General features: G+C 59.5%; 1 protein-coding gene across 6 annotated transcripts; it reads left to right on the forward strand.

The window, feature by feature from the left end:
• The first annotated feature begins 225 nt into the window (after positions 1-225).
• Positions 226-15835, forward strand: ADAM8 (ADAM metallopeptidase domain 8). Of its 6 annotated transcripts, XM_064269122.1 has the most exons (24): positions 226-397; positions 1801-1904; positions 3117-3193; positions 3456-3534; positions 3615-3691; positions 4030-4210; positions 4398-4460; positions 4569-4637; positions 5046-5212; positions 5440-5521; positions 5752-5900; positions 6056-6233; positions 6480-6569; positions 6704-6893; positions 6970-7042; positions 7382-7544; positions 7827-7904; positions 9019-9103; positions 9853-9967; positions 11150-11342; positions 11809-11874; positions 12105-12155; positions 14106-14240; positions 14727-15835. In XM_064269122.1, exons 1-24 carry the CDS (start codon positions 346-348, stop codon positions 14772-14774), a joined length of 2565 nt encoding a protein of 854 aa, XP_064125192.1. In that variant the 5' UTR covers positions 226-345; the 3' UTR covers positions 14775-15835. The 6 variants fall into 6 exon arrangements, with proteins under 6 accessions (XP_064125192.1, XP_064125191.1, XP_064125189.1 ...); XM_064269119.1 differs by lacking the exon at positions 226-397 and having other exon boundaries at positions 478-1904; XM_064269121.1 differs by lacking the exons at positions 226-397; positions 7827-7904 and having other exon boundaries at positions 477-1904.
• Positions 15836-16119: the final 284 nt, after the last annotated feature.

The raw sequence follows: 16119 nt of genomic DNA on the forward strand, positions 1-16119 counted from the left end.
GGCCCGGGACACGGAGCAGGCTGAGGGGCGGAGGGGAGGGGCCCGCATGGCCACTCCCAGGGCAGGAGGTGGCACCCCGCCCTGCAGCGCTTAGGGTCGGGGTCACAAAGGAGGTGGGAAGGGGAAGTGGGTCCAGAGGGGCGTGGCCGCGCAGCCCAGCCCCTCCCGGCCTCCCGCCGGGCCGATTGGCTGCGGGCCGGGGGTGGTCTTCGGGGAGGTGCCTTGTAAGGGGATGAGCCGCCCCGGGGAGCGCCGGGGACCAGACGCGGTCCCGCAGGGAGCTGCTTACCTGTACGCCCCGCGACACACCCTAGACATCCCGCTTCCGGCTCCCAGTCCCGGACGATGTGCGGCCCCGGCCTCGGCCTCTGGCTGCTCGGCGCGCTCTGGCTGCAGGGTGAGTGCGCCCACATCCGCGCAGCGCGGGGTCGGAAGGGAGGCGCGGTTGGGGCGCCGCGCGGGCCGGAGCGCTCGGTCACCTGGCCTCCCCTGTGCCCCGCTGGTTCTGCGAGTGGTCCCTGCTGGCACGGAGCGCGCTGAGGCGGCTACTCGGCGGAGAGGAGTCGGAACCTTCAAAAGGAAACTGAGAGCAAACCAGCCCGGCAGGCGCTTCCCTGAGCCCGTGGTCACGGAACTGGCAGGACTGAGCGGGGCCGGGGCTGAGGGCGGCTGGGGCCTCTGCACCCGCTGCTGGTGGCTCCCTGTCTAGTGACTCCCGAGGCTGGCAGGGAAGTGGAGACAGAAGCAGTGCGCTGGAGCCAGGGGCTGGGGACACAAGGGGTGTCTGGCTACATGGGGACGGGTCTGTGGCCAGGGAGGATCGGATTAGCTTCCACCCCCTTACCCCTCTTCTAGGGGCTTCCAGAATGGGAGTTTTGTAGCCCTCACCCCCAGACTGGGGGTGGGGGGCCAGGACGAGGGGTTGCTTCTCCAGGCGGCCAGAAGCTGGGCAGCCCTTCCTGGTGACTTCTCACTCCTTGATTGTTACAGCCCAGTGAAGACACTTTCAGAGCCCACCATCCTCCCGCTCCCCCCCGCCCCGCCCCCGCCCCGCCACTGCCCATCAGTGGGTGGTTTGCCTTTTGAAGGCCCCGAAACTCTCAAGCCTCTCAGATCTGTAGTTGGACACGCAGGGGGTTTCCAGCACCTGCGGTGAGACCTTTCAGTTCCTAGCTAAATGCACGGATGAGATGGTATGGTTACATGGAAAATCCCCCCACCCAAAAAAAGAAAAATAGCAACCCTGTAGAACAGAGTAGGAGCCCTGGTGGTGCAGTGGTTAAGAGCTACAGCAAGCTATGGCTGCTAACCAAGAGGTCGGCAGTTCAAATCCACCAGGCGCTCCTTGGAAACTATGAGGCAGTTCTACTCTGTCCTATGGGGTCGCTATGAGTCAGAATTGACTGGAAAGCAATGGGTTTAGAACAGAGTAGGAATACCCCATAGGGTTTTCAAGGAGTACCTGGTGGATTTGAACCGCTGACCTTTTGGTTAGCAGCAGAGCTCTTAACCACTAAGCCACCAGGGCTCCAGTTACATGGAGGAGATTGGAAACTCTAAGTGCTTCCAGAGTCTGCAAGAGCCACAGGACCCCCACTTGGGCTGGGGGTCAGACCTTCGTCTTCTGTGGTCAGCACTGATGGGACATGGGCGGGGGGCAGGGATGGGCAGTGTGGGGGCAGGTTCAGGACACCCTGAGTTGCTGGTCCCTGTACTGCCTAGTGACTTGCCTTCAGAGGTGGGGAAAGTATCCAAGGGCAGGAGAGGGCCTGAGCCCTGATGACCCCTGCTTTCTCACAGTGATGGCTTCGGACCCCTCCTTGCCTCACGTGGATCAGTTTCAGGTGGTGTGGCCCTGGCGCCTGCCAACAGCCCGTGCCCGCCGGGCCCTGCCCTCCCGCTGGGTAAGTCTGCTGGGTGTGGTGCAGCCCAGAGGCCCCTCCCTGGCCTAAAGCCTGGTTTCCACCTGGGACAAGGGGGTCAGTAGCTCTGCGTGAGGATCTGGCCTGTGGGGCTTCCCCATGTGACTCTGCGAGGAGCTGGACTGGAAATCAGATCCCTGAGGGCCTGCCTCTGCTCCTGGGTGTGGCCTCCCCCTCCCCCACCTTCTTCCTTCCCGCCTGAGGGCACAGTATCTGTTGAGTGTGGGTCCACGGCTGCAGGGCTGCCCAGCTGTTCTGTCTCTCTTGGTGGTCTCTTGCCAAGGTCAGCCAGGGGGGTGACCTCAAGGGGAAGAAGGCAGGGCAGCAGTGGGCAGACTCAGAGGCCGCTCCCAAGTTTCACTTGGCTTGGGTTGGTCTGCCAAGTTCCTCTTCCACTGCTGGGTACAGCTCACCGCTGGCGCTGGTGTGTTGTGAGCCAGCCTTGACGCACCATCCTTGGGGCTGGGCCAGGGTCCCCTGAGGCTGGGGAACCAAGAGGTGGCCGTGGGTGGGGCAAACGTTAATGCCTTCAGGAACTGGTTTTCAGTGATTTGGGGAACCAAGAACGGCCCGGTGGGTTGCCTCTGGGGTCAGTTTGTAAAACCCGTGTGAGCGAGGATACCTGTGCATGTGTATATGTGTGTGCGTACACACATGTGCATATGAGTACGCGTGTGAACTGTCTGTGCATACATGTGTTGCACTGTGTGTGCACATGTGCGTGTTTGTGCATGTGCGTGAGCTTGTGTGCGTGTGTGTGTGTGTGTGTGTGTGTGTGTGTGTGTGTGTGTACTGGGATGGTGATGTGTCTGTCCTGACCTTGGGCCCAGTGAAAAGACATGAGCTGCCTAGGAAACAGCCCCTGGGGCTCCCACAGCTGCCTCGCCCCATCCAGTGGCAGGCAGTCAGCAGGCCCAAGATGACTGGATACTCAGTGGACAGATGGGTAAACAGAGGCCTGTCAGGCTGAGGTGCCCAGTGAGGCCCTAGACAGAGCTCCTGGGTCTGCTCTGGGGACAGGCTCCACCCTTCTGCCTCTCATCCAGCCTGGCCCAGCCACCCAGGGTCCTCAGGGGTTTCAGGCTGTGCGCCTCCCCGTGGATGGCCTTGGGCTCTAGCACACACCTGGCTGGGCTCCGCAGAATGTGGACACGGCCTCAGGGCAGGCTGCTGACGCCCGGACTTCTCTCTCAGAGCCTGTATCCTGATAGCGTGAGCTACATCCTTGGGGCCGGAGGGCACAACTTCACCCTGCATCTGCGGAAGAACAGGTGAACAGGGGCCAGGCCCGCAGGTCCCACCTGGAGAGCCCCTGTGTGCAGGCCCACTTCAGCCCCGCACACTTGCGTCCTGGGTGTTGTGGGTGTCTCGAGGAGCCCAGATATCCTGAGGGTCCTGGTGTCATGGGGATCCTGGGGCCCTGGGGACCCTGGATATCCTGGGGGTCTGGCTGCCCTGGGCCCAGCCCCTCCTCACATGGGGCCTTGCCGAGGGAGGCCAGAAGCCCAGGGCACTAGAGCAGCTCTTTTCCAGGGAACTGCTGGGCTCAGGCTACACGGAGACCTACACGGCTGCCAACGGCTCTGATGTGGTAGAGCAGCTTCAAGGGCAGGTATAAGACGCAGGCAGCCTCCCCGAGGTGGGGGAAGCGGCAAGACTGGGACATAAAGCCACTCACCACCCCCTTTGCAGGATCACTGCCTCTACCAGGGACACGTGGAGGGGCACCAGGGCTCAGCCGCCAGCCTCAGCACCTGTGAGGGCCTCAGGTGGGTGTCACTGGCCTGGGGCAGGACACCCATGGAGTGTAAGCCCCAGCCCTCCCCTCATCTGCAGAGAGGTAAACTGAGGCAGAGAAGAGGGGCTGATGCCCCACTCACAGACACCCCACCCTTCCCTGTGACTAGGGCTCATCCAGAGGCCCAGGGCCCCCTAGAACTCACAAGTCCTACCACGGTGTCTCCTGGGCGCTGTCCCTGAGTGTCCGCTGCCTGGAGTTGCTGGGGCAGGGCGCATCAGGAGCCTCCAGCCAGTGAGGGGCTTTCTGCACTCCCCACCCCCACGAGAAGGCAGGGACACGCCCCTACATCTGCTCCCCTACCCTCAGGGGCTTTTTCCGAGCGGGCTCGGTGGTCCACCTGATCGAGCCCCTGGACGGCGCTGAGGAGGGCCGTCATGCCCTGTACCAGGCGCAGCACTTGCAGCAGAAACGTGGCACCTGTGGGGTTAGCAACGCAAGCCTGGAGCATATCCTGGGGCCCCGGATTGCAGCAGCCTTCAGGCCCCGCGTAAGCAAGCAGGCCCACCCGCTTCATGTTGGCCCCGTCCCTGAGCTGTCCCCAGACTCCCTCTCTTCTCCCCACGCCCTGGGGGTGGGCGTCCCTGAGCTGTCCCCCTCCCTGGCACAGTCAGTGTGTGGAGACAGGCTGAGGCAGCACAGTGACTGGGTGGCTCACAGCATCTTGTCACCTGTAGCATCGGCCTCTGTCCCAAGAGCCCCGGCACGTGGAGCTGTATGTGGTCACAGACAGCACTGAGGTGAGGCTGCATGGCTAGGGTGGGTGCCGGCAGCTGGCAGGCCCAGTGAGCAGGTGGGTGGACGGTCCAGGCAGGCTGGGCTTGGGCCTGAGGGTCTCTGTGCTCCAGTTTCAGAAGCTCAGGAGCCGAGAGGCTGTGCGAAGGCGGGTGCTGGAGGTGGTGAACCACGTGGACAAGGTGGGCCATGCTTTATGCACTCAGGTGGGGTGTCCTATGAGGGGCTGCCTTCGGGTTCCTGCCCAGCTGGGGCTCAAGGACCCCTTGGCACTGGGTCTACTCCTGGGGGGGGCACCACCTGCCTGATGGAAACTCTGGTTTAGAGGTGTGTGCGAGACATCTGGGAGGAGAGGGGAACAAACAGGCAGGCAACTAGGACGGTTGGCGAGACTGGCGGGGGAACTGCCCATCTCTAAACTGGGCACTAAGAATGCTACCCCTTCTCAAGCCTCATGCCCCCACCCTCGAGGTAATGCTACCTCTGTTGGCTGGTCTACCTACGAGCCCGACCGTCTGGGGGGCCCCAACTCCCCTACTCCACAGGGTCCCTGAGGCCCAACCCGACATGGGACTCTTGCCCTCGCGTAGCTATACCAGGAGCTCGGCCTCCGAGTGGCGTTGGTGGGCCTGGAGATGTGGAGCAAAGACAAGATTGACATCAGCCCCCAGGCTGATGACACGCTGGAGAACTTCCTGGACTGGCGGACTAAGGAGCTGATGGGGCGGCATGCCCACGACAATGCACAGCTCATCACGTGAGGGAGGACAGAAGGGCCGCGGGAGCTAGGCCCCAGACCATGGGGCAAAGACCAGGGCCTGGCTGGGGCTGCGCAGGGCTGGGGAGGGGCACCCAGGGAGCGGTGGTGGCACGGAGGCCGCAGGCTGGGCGTGGGGTGCAAAGTGGGGTGAGGTGTGGGGGCAGGTCAGGGTGGGGAAGTGGGGAGGTCAGCCGCTCCCACCTGCTGACACTGCACTGCTCTAGGGGAGTCGACTTCTCTGGCACCACTGTGGGCCTGGCCAAGGTGGGCTCCATGTGCTCCCGAAGCTCGGCAGCTGTGAACCAGGTGCGCAGGGAGACCCGGGACCAGGCACAGGGAGGGGCCAGCGGAGCACGGGTGGGCGAGACCCCAACACCAGGCACACGGTGGTGCCGGTGTTCCTGGGGGGGCGGATGTGCCCTGTCTGAAGAGAGGTGTTGGCAGGACCCAGGCGAGGCCACAGCAGCCTCTGGGGGCAGGGAGGGCGGATGCAGGGCCCCAGACGACCTGAGTGAACACAGCCCCCCAACCCGCAGGACCACAGCCAGAACCCCATTGGCGTGGCATCCACCATGGCCCACGAGATGGGCCACAACCTGGGCATGGACCATGATGAGAACATCCAAGGCTGCCACTGCCCAGTGCCACAGGACAGCGGTGGCTGCGTGATGGCAGCCAGCATTGGGTGAGGCCTGCCAGTCCTGCTGACTGAGGGCACCACCAGCACCCACACCAGCCTGCGGCAGCCCTGTGGAGTGGGCGGGTGTCAGCCCATGGCTTGGATGGAGGTGTGTGGGGGCCCCCCAAGTCCCTGCCTGATGGTGTGCCCCTCCTTTTCAGCCTCAAGTTCCCCAGAATGTTCAGCCAATGCAGCCGTGCAGACCTTGAGACATTTGTGGAAAATCCCCAGACAGACTGCTTGCGGGGCGCTCTGGACCCTGGCCGGCTGGTCAGCGACCCCGTGTGTGGGAACAAGTTCGTGGAGCGCGGGGAGCAGTGTGACTGCGGCTCGACCCAGGTGGGCCCCAGGCCTCGCGGGCCCTCTGCTGGCTGCTGCCTGGCAGGTGGGGGGCTGAGCAGAAGGCATCCGTCCTAGCGGAGGTGGGTCGTGGGTGGCCCTGGGCAGAAGGCGACCGGTCCTGGGGGAAGTGCATCCCGGGGTGGGGGCCTGGATCCTGGCCCCACCCTGCAGCATGTGGACTCTTGCCACCCCTACCTGCACGGTTCTGAGGGACTGCTGCGATGACACCCTCTCCCCTTCCAGGAGTGCCGGGACCCCTGCTGTAATGCCACTTACTGCCAGCTGACTGAGGGGGCTGCGTGTGCCCAGGGAGCCTGTTGTCACAAGTGCCAGGTGAGCTGAGTGGGCCTTCTGCCCCCTTGAGGCTCAGGATCCCTCACCCCACCCAACTGAGCCCCCAGACTGGCAGCGGAGGCCTCGGTGTGTGGTGGGCTGCTTGACCTCCGGCCTCACCCCTCTACTGTCAGGTGAAGCCAGCTGGCGAGCTGTGCCGTGCTCCCAAGGATGTGTGTGATCTTGGGGAGTACTGTGATGGCCAGCAGCCCGAGTGCCCAGAGGATGTCTTCCAGGAGAATGGCACGCCCTGCCTGGGGGGCTACTGCCACAATGGGGCCTGCCCCACACTGAACCAGCGATGCAACGACCTGTGGGGGCCAGGTGAGGCAACAGTGTGGGGATGCGGCAACCACTGACCCAGCCGGCCCCTCCCCATTAACCTGCCCTGGTCCTGCAGGTACACGAGCCGCTGCAGAGACCTGCTTCTCCTATAGCCTCTTGCAGCGCTGCCAGGGCTCGAGCCTCAGCCGGTGAGCACATGGGGCCCCCCACCCTACATACACATGTGTGCACTCATGTACGCATGGGCATGTGTGTGCATGCAGGGGTGCCACCAGAGAGGGGACCCCCAGGCCAGGGGACAGAGTCCACATGGGGTTACCACTGGGGAGAGGTCCTCCAAGAAAGGGTCTGTTCTCCAGAGTCTATCCTGCCTCTCATGGGAGGAAGGTGAGCCACTGTGACTGGGGGGAGTGTGGACACTCAACCAATGGCCCCACCCCACTCACTGCCTCCTCTTGCTGCGGCCTCATTTCCCCCAAGCAGGGCTGCCTTATGCTAAGTGGGCCAGCACGTCCCTCTGTCCGCAGGGCTGACCCATGTGGCATCCTGTACTGCCAAGGGGGGCAGAAGCCCCCACAGCGGACCTCCTGTGCTATCACCCACTCCTTTGACCACTGCCAGGCGCTTGTCACGGAAGATGGTCGTGCCTACGAGACTGTGCCAGTGGGCACCAGGTGTGGTGAGGGCAAGGTGAGTGCAGGGCCCCTCTAGCCAGGTGGGTGTGCAGAGCCACTGGCAGAACCAGGGCCAGGCTCAGCACCTCAAGTAGTGGTGCCAGGGCAGCTTTGCAGCCCCAAGAGCCTCGTACCTGATCATGCGCCCTGACGGCGCCCAGCTCCCCACTGTGAGTGGCCCATGTCCTGGGCTGGGGCAGGGCTGGGGCCTCTGCAGGGGCTGGCAGACATGACCCCCAGGAGACTGCACATCCACCTCCACAGACCAAGTGTCTAAGGAGTCCCCCCACCACTCCAGGTTTGCTGGGAAGGACGCTGCCAGGGTCTTCACGTTTACAGATACGAAAACTGCTCCGCCAAGTGCAATGGCCATGGGGTATGTTTGGGATCCTGGGACAGTGCGCCCCCAGGCCTGTCCTGGCTGGAGGAGGCATGCAGGCTCCGGACACACCTGAGTGAACAGAGGGAGGCCAGCCACGGGCACCATGGGCCAGGTGCTGGACCCCTGGTACAGCGCCTCAGGCATCAACCCTGAAAACTGAGGCCAGGGTGGTCATCGTGCCAGCTGGCATGTGGACCAGGCCTTCCAGCTCCCATCCAGGCCCCCCACCCTGCACTGCTCAACTGTTAGTGCTCATGAGCAGAGCCATCACCCCGCCTGCCACACACCCGCACACACACAGACACAGCACATACCCTGCACACTCACACATGCACAGACTCACATACTCATCATGCACACACCACATACACGTGCACACACACAGGCATGCACACTCATGGGCACAGACACTCTACACATACACACTATATACACCTACACACATGTTTACACGTTCGTGCAAATACCTGCACGTGCACAAAGACACAGCACATGTGTACACTGCACACACAGGCACGCACACACACTGGGGACACGCACATACACGTGCACATGTGTGCACTAGCACACACTACACACATGTGCATGCATGCACACACATTCTAACATGCACACATACCCACACATGTATGCACTATGCACACACTCTTTCTCCTGGTTTCTGTGTGGAACAATGGAAATAGGCTGGTCTGCCTAGAAACAGCCTCAGAGCCTAGCCCCTCGCTCTGAGACGAGGTTGCACTGTAAGCACTGATGACCCACATTCCGCTTTAGGGAAGTCAGAGCTAATGAGTGCTTGATGCCGAAAGTCTGACACTCTCCCCTTCTGAGGGCTCTCACGGGATGGGGTGGCACGCACCCCCTCCCCCACCAAGGTTGAGACAGGGGCTTCTCTGCAGACAGTGCAGAGGGCTGGACCTTGGAGGGTTGGACAGCAGTGGGGTCTCAAGGTGTCGGGGGGAATGGGGACTGAGGGGTAGGGGCAGCCCTGCATTGGGCATCTGGGCTGACTCGCCTCTACATGGTGGAGCCGGCCCCCGCTGCTCCTTGGGGCTCCCCGTGGTGCCAACGCCTGCGTATCCCACTCGCCGACCCACCGTCCCTCCAGGTATGCAGCCACAAGAGTGAATGCCACTGCTACCCAGGCTGGGCCCCACCCTACTGTGCCAAACCTGTGTCCGCCATGCATGGAGGTAGGGCCTGGGGAGCCCCGCACAGCCTGAGGGGACGAGGCCCCACGGGTGGGGGGCGACATCCAGGGGGAGGGTGACATCTGTGAGGCCTCTGCTTGGCCACTGGGGTCTGGTGCTTTTCCTGACAGCCTGGGGAGCCAAGGCAGGATGCCACAGGCCGTGAGAGTGTTGGTAAATACAGGCGCCATGGCCTCCCAGGGTATTCTTACCCTGAAGGAGCCTGTGCCCTCTGCCTCAGCCCTACACAAAATGTCCTAGAGAGATGGGAGGACAGTGAAAACGAGGGGTACTAGGTCAGGGCGAGACCCCAGGACAGTCCTCAGCTCCCTTCACAGTGGCCCACGCCCATAAGTGTCTTCCTCCCCATTGGCCACTGGGCGTGTGGCCATCCACAGCATCATGGCTTCCAGGGCTTGGCCCAGCCATGCCCCCATCACCTGGAGCCCAGCCCTCCAACTTGCTACCGGGGACCCCAGAGCACTGGTGTGTAATGTACCTGTGTCTGCTGGTGGTGGGGGCTGCTGCCAGCTTCTGGGGAGCAAGCTCAGCAGCAGCCGTTCTTGGGGGCCACCTCTGGGCTTGGAGGGGCTCAGCCAAGGTGGGGCCTATGCACAAGTCCCCTGCCATGGGGTGATTCGATGGAGGAGCCATGGGGCAAGGCCCTGGCCCCTTGGGCAGGGGCTGCTTCCCTCACGGGCCTCCCTGGAGCCACTGGCCCAGCTGACAGCAGTTCACTGTGTACCTGACAGCGTCTGGGAGCCTGCCCACGGGAGTCCTGGTGAGTGTGGTGCTGCTGGTGGTCATGTTGCTCATTCTGGTAGGCGTGGCCTTCTACCTCAAGCCCTGGGACCGCCACCGCAAGAGGTGAGGGCGCACTCGTATTGCAGGATGGCAGTGTGCGTGTGTGCCTGTGTGTGCACTTTGCAAGTGTGTGTGTGCCTATGTGTGTGTGCACTCATGTTTGCATATGCACCATGCTCAGCACTGCTGTTGGGGAGACGAGGACCAGCTCCTCACTCACGGCCCCAGCATGAGGGGTGACTTCCCTCTTCAGACTGCCTGCATCTGCCGTCCTGGGGCTGAAAGCTCAGCTTCCTCAGGTTCATCTAGGCCCATAGGGCAAGCAGAGCCTTAGCCCTGGGCCCCCCGACTCTCTCTCAGACATGAAGGGGTTAGGTTCTGATGCCAGGTTAGTGAATGTGAGTTCCCTGTGGCTGCCATAACGAAGTACAACAAACTAGATGGCTTATAAGAACAAAGATTTATTCTCCCAAGCCTCTGGAGGCTGAAAGTCTAAGTTCAGAGCATGGGCAGGGCTACGCTCCCTCTTGAGGTTCTAGGGGAAGATTCTGCCTTGTCTCTTCCAGCTTCTGGTGGCCCCAGGGGTTTCTTGGCTTGCAGCTGCAGCATAACTCTGTTGTCACGCGGCCATCTTTTCTGTATGTCTTTGTGTCTCTTCTCTTATAAAGACATTGCTGAGGCGGGATTAGGAGCCACCCTCCTCCTGTGTGACCTCCTGATAATCTAACAGATTACATCTGCTGAGACCCTATTTCCAAATAAGGTCACATTCACAGGTATTGGGGTTAGGACTTCAACATCTTTTTGGGAGTCACAGTTCAACTCATAGCAGTGATGTAAATACAAAGAGAGGCCAGATTGAGCCCCCCACACCCACCACGCAAACCCCGGCAGGTCCTGCATGTCCCCGAGGCACCTAGCCCCCTCCATGGTACTGCCACGCTCAGGGTGACATCAGCACACAGAGGGGCTGCTTCGCACCTGGCACATGCCTGGCACACTCCTGGCACACCTGCCCAGGGTAGACGGCCTGTGTTGATGTGGGAAGTGCTGGGCTGCCCACCACCCAGCCTGACTGCACCTCCAGGGTCCACCAGGGCGGCAAACACTTGGAGGACCCCTTGCTGCCGTCCCATTCTTCCCATTATGGTGCTATAGTTCACCCACAGACTGGGGGCCCCCTGAGTCCCTGGCGAAGACACAGACGCCAGGGCACCGCTGACTACACCTTTCCTTTTTCCCCAGGAATGCAGCCCCCAAGACCTCCATGGGGCTCACAAACCCCCTGTTCCGTGAGGGGGGCGGTGGCGGTGCCCTAGGGAAGAGCAGTGCTGCCGCCCCCACCGCCGGCTCCCCCGAGGCAGTCTTGACCACCTACTCCCGCCAGCCCCCCAGGCCTCCGGCGTCCAGGGAGACCCCTAAGCGGCCACCCCCGGTTGTAAGCATCACATCCCCCAATGGGCCTAAAAGAACCCGTTGCCGTTGAGTCTATTCCGACACATAACGACCCTATAGGACAGGGTAGAACTGCCTCGCAGGATTTCCAAGGAGCGCCTGGTGAATTGACCTTTCAGTTAGCTGCGAAGCTCTTAAGCACTGCGCCACCAGAGCTCCCCAATGGGCCTACCCAGTAAACCCAGTGCCGTCGAGTCCAATGGGCCTAGTGAGGCTGAAATGCAGAGACAGAGTCCCACAGCCTACCCCGGAAGGTTCTGGAAGCATGCCCTCGTTCCCTAGGAAGGCCCTGGAAGGCTGAGGCAGACCCCTCAATGCACACACATGGCTGGGTTCTCCCCTCAGTAGGAGGGGCAGGAACTTCAGACATGCTGGGTGGCTTAGGAGACGGGAGGGGCAGAGTGCACCCTGGGTGTCCAGTGCACTCATAACCGCCCCTTTCCCTGAAGCCCCCTGCCACCAGGTCCAGCCCACCCTTCCCGGTTCCCATGTACACGCCACAGGTGCTTGAGCAGGTGAGCCCCGCCACGGAAGAGGGGAGGCAGCTGCTTCATCCAGGAGGTGGAGTCAGGGTGGCTGGATTCAGGCCTCATCTGGGAGGGCACTGCTGCTTGTGGAGGTGGGCTGGAGGGCTGGAAGAGAGTGGTAAATGGGGCCAGGAGCAAGGCAGAGGAGCTTCTGGGGCCCAGGGCCCCCTGGGGGTTTGGAGTATCAGGTGGGTGTGACTCTCCTCCTTTCTCAACAGCTCAGGCCTGCCCCACCCAACAAGCCCCTCCCAGAGCTGAAGGCCACGCAGGTGAGAGATTTCAGGGTGCTCACCCCACCACCCCAGGCTGCCCTGGGCAGCCCTCTGCATGTCATGCAAACACCTGGGGCAGGACCCTATCCTCTGGGTGGAAGGCCAGGTAGCCCAGCCTCCCATGTCACTCTTTCCTTGGGCTATGAGGCTTCAGGGTTCAAAGAAGACCTCCGTCAAATGTGAATGAATGAAGCCTTGGCCAGGTTGGGCTTAATTACAAGCCCTCCATATCTCCCAGCCCGCCCCACCCCACCCCACCTCAGTGTCAGGGTACCATCCCCTAGCCTGCCCCTGGGCTTACCTCTGCCAGTCCCTGGGGGCAGGATAAAATGGGTCACTGCTGGGAAGCTCCACTCCAACCCCAGGCCCTCTGGCTTAGCCATGGCTGTGGCCCACCCTACGCCTGCAGGAGGTGTCTCCAGTGCTTTTCAAAGGCCTAAATGGGCAGAACTCTGGGCCGGGGGTGGGGGAGCAAGGGTGCTTGTCAGTCCAGTGTGATCACCTCCTGCTAGGCCTGGCATGGGTTCTAGCTGTCCAAGCCTATGTCTACCCAGTGACACTGACAGCCTCCTCAGCCACCCTCATTGCTCTCACTGACTTCTTGTTGTTGTGAGCTGCTGTCCAGTTGGCCCCTAACTTTTTGATTTTGTTGCTGTGGGCTGCCGTCCAGTCGGCCCCTGACTTGTTGTTGTTAGCTCCCGTCCATTCGGCCCCGACTCACCGTGACCCCATGCATAAGGGAACGAAACGCTACCCGGTCCTGCATCATTCCCACAATCGATTGCAGACCGGACCATTGCAGTTCATAGGGCTTTCACCGGCTAGTTTTTGGAAGTAGATCTCCAGGCCATTCTTCCCACTCTGTCTTAGTCTGGAAGCTCTGCTGAAACATGTTCAGCATGATAACAACATGGAAACCTCCACTGGCAGACAGGAGCTGAACCCAGATCTCCCACGTGGAAGCAGGAATTCTGCCATGCCCCTCACTTCGGGTTTGTCTGGGGTGGACCCAGCACAGTAGAGCACAGAAGTGAGGTGGTTCCCTCCCCAGGGGCATAAGGGTGATGTTGACTTCGGGCACTTGGCTGTGACGGTGTCTGCTGGCTTCTCTACTAACAGTCACTGTCTTTCCCTTTGTTAATAAATAGCTTGAGGAGGGAGATACTTTGAGACATTGAACCTCACTCACTGCTTTGAGCTCCCTCAGCGGAGCTTGTCTGCGGCAGTTATTACCGTAGTGTTTGCTTAATAGTGGTTTTCTACTTCTCTCTTTCCTTTTTGAAAGTTTTAGACTCACAGGAAAGTTGCAAAAATAGTTTTAGGAGTGGTTTTGACAGGTTTCAGACTTGGGGAGGGGTGCTGTCGAAGGTGAAGAAGTCGGCAAATCACAGGCTTCGGTGCAGCTGTGCTGTGAGCTGGCAGGGAGCAGGGACTGGGAGTTATGGACTTGGAGGTGTGGCCTGCCCACATCCCCACCACAAGTCCTTGTAAACTGCCCTCAAGGGGAGAGCTGCGGCTTCCCCTGCTCTGCCTTCCTCCTTTGTTCCAGATCCCCAGGCCCTGACAAACCTAAAATGCAAAGAGATGCAAATTTTAGCAGTTCTCGGCTTTTGAGCTTCCAAAGACCCAAATTCTGGCCATTTAAAAGCTTCTCAGGGGTCCTGTGGGGAGAAGAGTGGGCAGTGAGTCTGCAGCAGCTTGGGGCCGGAGGGTCCAGGAATGCCCTCTTCTGCCAAGTGTAGGCTTTATTCTGTGTGCAGCAGTTGCTGGGGGGCTTTTCTGCTGGGGGACACTCAAAAGAGGCAGAAGCCTGCAGGCTGTTTTGGACCAGAGCCAGGAGCTGGGGGAGCTCGCTGGAAGTCGGCTGTGAGGAGAGACGGTGCCTAGGTAAGGGCACCTGGAAAAGCAAGGTGGCCTCCCTCCTCAGCTGTGTCTGCCTCTCTCCAGGTCATCAGGCCAACTGTTGCACCCCCGATGCCACCCACCAAACCCAATGCTGGAGGGCCCACTCCTTCCCAGGCCATCAAGCCAACCACTGTACCCCCAGCACCACCCACCAAGCTCAAGTCTGCTCCTACTCAGGTGAGCTCCCGCCCACGGCCCAGATCACAGTACCCATCTGGGCAAGGAAGGCAGAGTTGTTATTTCCATGTTGGGCCAGCTGGATACCTGCCCTGAGAGGGTGGGGCTTTTCCTTCTTTAAATTGTCAGCTGATGGACTTTGATGATTTGAAAAGGAGAGAAAACTCATTAGCTACAAGTTTCTTTTAGCTTCCGCTTTATAATCCACCGGAGGACTTTCAGTGATCACCACTTCTACCCGCTGTGAATTCTGCATCATTTTCCCTACTACTATATGTAGTATACGTAGGCAGCCTATCCATTATGTATATAATGTGTTAGCTATTAATATTTTGCTGTCACTGTTAGCACCATTGTATAGACAGGGCCACATAGTGTTAGATGAACTGGGGACCTAAATTCTAACAAATGTGAAAGGAAATGAGGTTAAGTTGTGCCCTTTGTATTGTATGATTTTTAACATCAGTTCTCTTCTCCTGCTCCAAGGCGGTTGGCACAAAGATTGCTCTGAAGCCCCTTGTCCAGAGGAGGTGACCGGGCCAGGAGTTCCCGAAGCACTGTGGGGGGCATCTGTGAACCAGTCTGGAAGTTACCTGTTGTTCATGTTGAAAGACTATGAGCTTCATCACCAGCACGACCCCCAACTCTGGCCCACACAGGGGTTGGCAGCTTGTAGTGAGCTCAGACTCCACAGCCAGGGCCCAGGTGTGTGCCTGCCTTGAAGGGCTGTAGTTTCTTTTGAGAGCCACACTCCCCATGACCAAGGTTGCTCTCCTCACACCAGGAACACTGCAGTGGCTGTGGTCACCACCAAAGGGCTCTCAGCATGGGATTCGGTGGTTGGGCCTTGGGTGGCTGACCCCTGACCTCAGAACGCATTCACCTAAGAGGCCAGACAGCCCCTCATGGCCAGTCCCTCCTCACCAGTGTTCTGCCACATTCAGCCCAGTGTGTCTGAGGTCGCCAGGTGGGAATGAGCATCATCTGTTGTTCAGGATCTGTGTGTGTGTCCAGACAGCCTTTCTCCACACCTGCTTTCAGGCCTCCTAAGCACTGGAAGCTTCTAACACCTTCTACTTCTAGGCAGAAGGGCTTACCCGGCATGTGTGTACATTGTAAAAAAAAAAAAAAAAAATTGTACATCATCAGAAATGGGCCCCTGGCCAGACCCCACTCCACCCCAAGGTGGGACAGCACTGTTTTTCCTTTTTAAGATGTCAGTGAGCACTGTATCTGCACCTGACTCTGGAGCCTGCTTTCCCATGAGACTTAAGAAGGAAAAGTGTTTCTGTTTTATATTTTTTGGCTTAGGAATCACCACCTTTATCTAAAGTGCCAGTTGGGGAAGCAACTCTCTCATCTGGTTCTTCTCTTCAAGCCTCAGGTGCACGTTCAGCAGCACTGAGACTTTTTTTATAGCTTAATAATGAAAAAGCTGTATTTATGATTAAATTATTGATCAAGTTCTAAATGTCCAGAGATTTTTATTAAATCTGTGGGGAAGAGTGCATATTACAAATGTGGAATTCAATTATTTTTATACTATTCAAGGATCCAATTCTTGTTAAAATAAAATGTATACTGTAACTATATAATGTTGAACAATCTTTTCGTTCCTTTCTCCCTGAATTTTAATCATAAGCCCCTCCTCCACCTGAATTAAATCACCCCAGTCCAGATGTAGAGGAGGGCTAGTAAGACCCAAAGACCTGGCACCCAGGGGTTGATGAAACAATTAACTGTGTGAAAACTCCAATCTCTGGAGGTCAGTCTTGCAGCGAGGGACTTGAGGGTCCACAGGGAACCTGCCAGAGCACTGCTTCTGCCTCTAATCTTCTTAGTATGATGTCTTCGCCCAGAGCAAGTCTGCACACAGGGC

This window comes from Loxodonta africana, chromosome 16 (genome assembly GCF_030014295.1).
Source record: "Loxodonta africana isolate mLoxAfr1 chromosome 16, mLoxAfr1.hap2, whole genome shotgun sequence".
Taxonomy (NCBI): domain Eukaryota; kingdom Metazoa; phylum Chordata; class Mammalia; order Proboscidea; family Elephantidae; genus Loxodonta; species Loxodonta africana.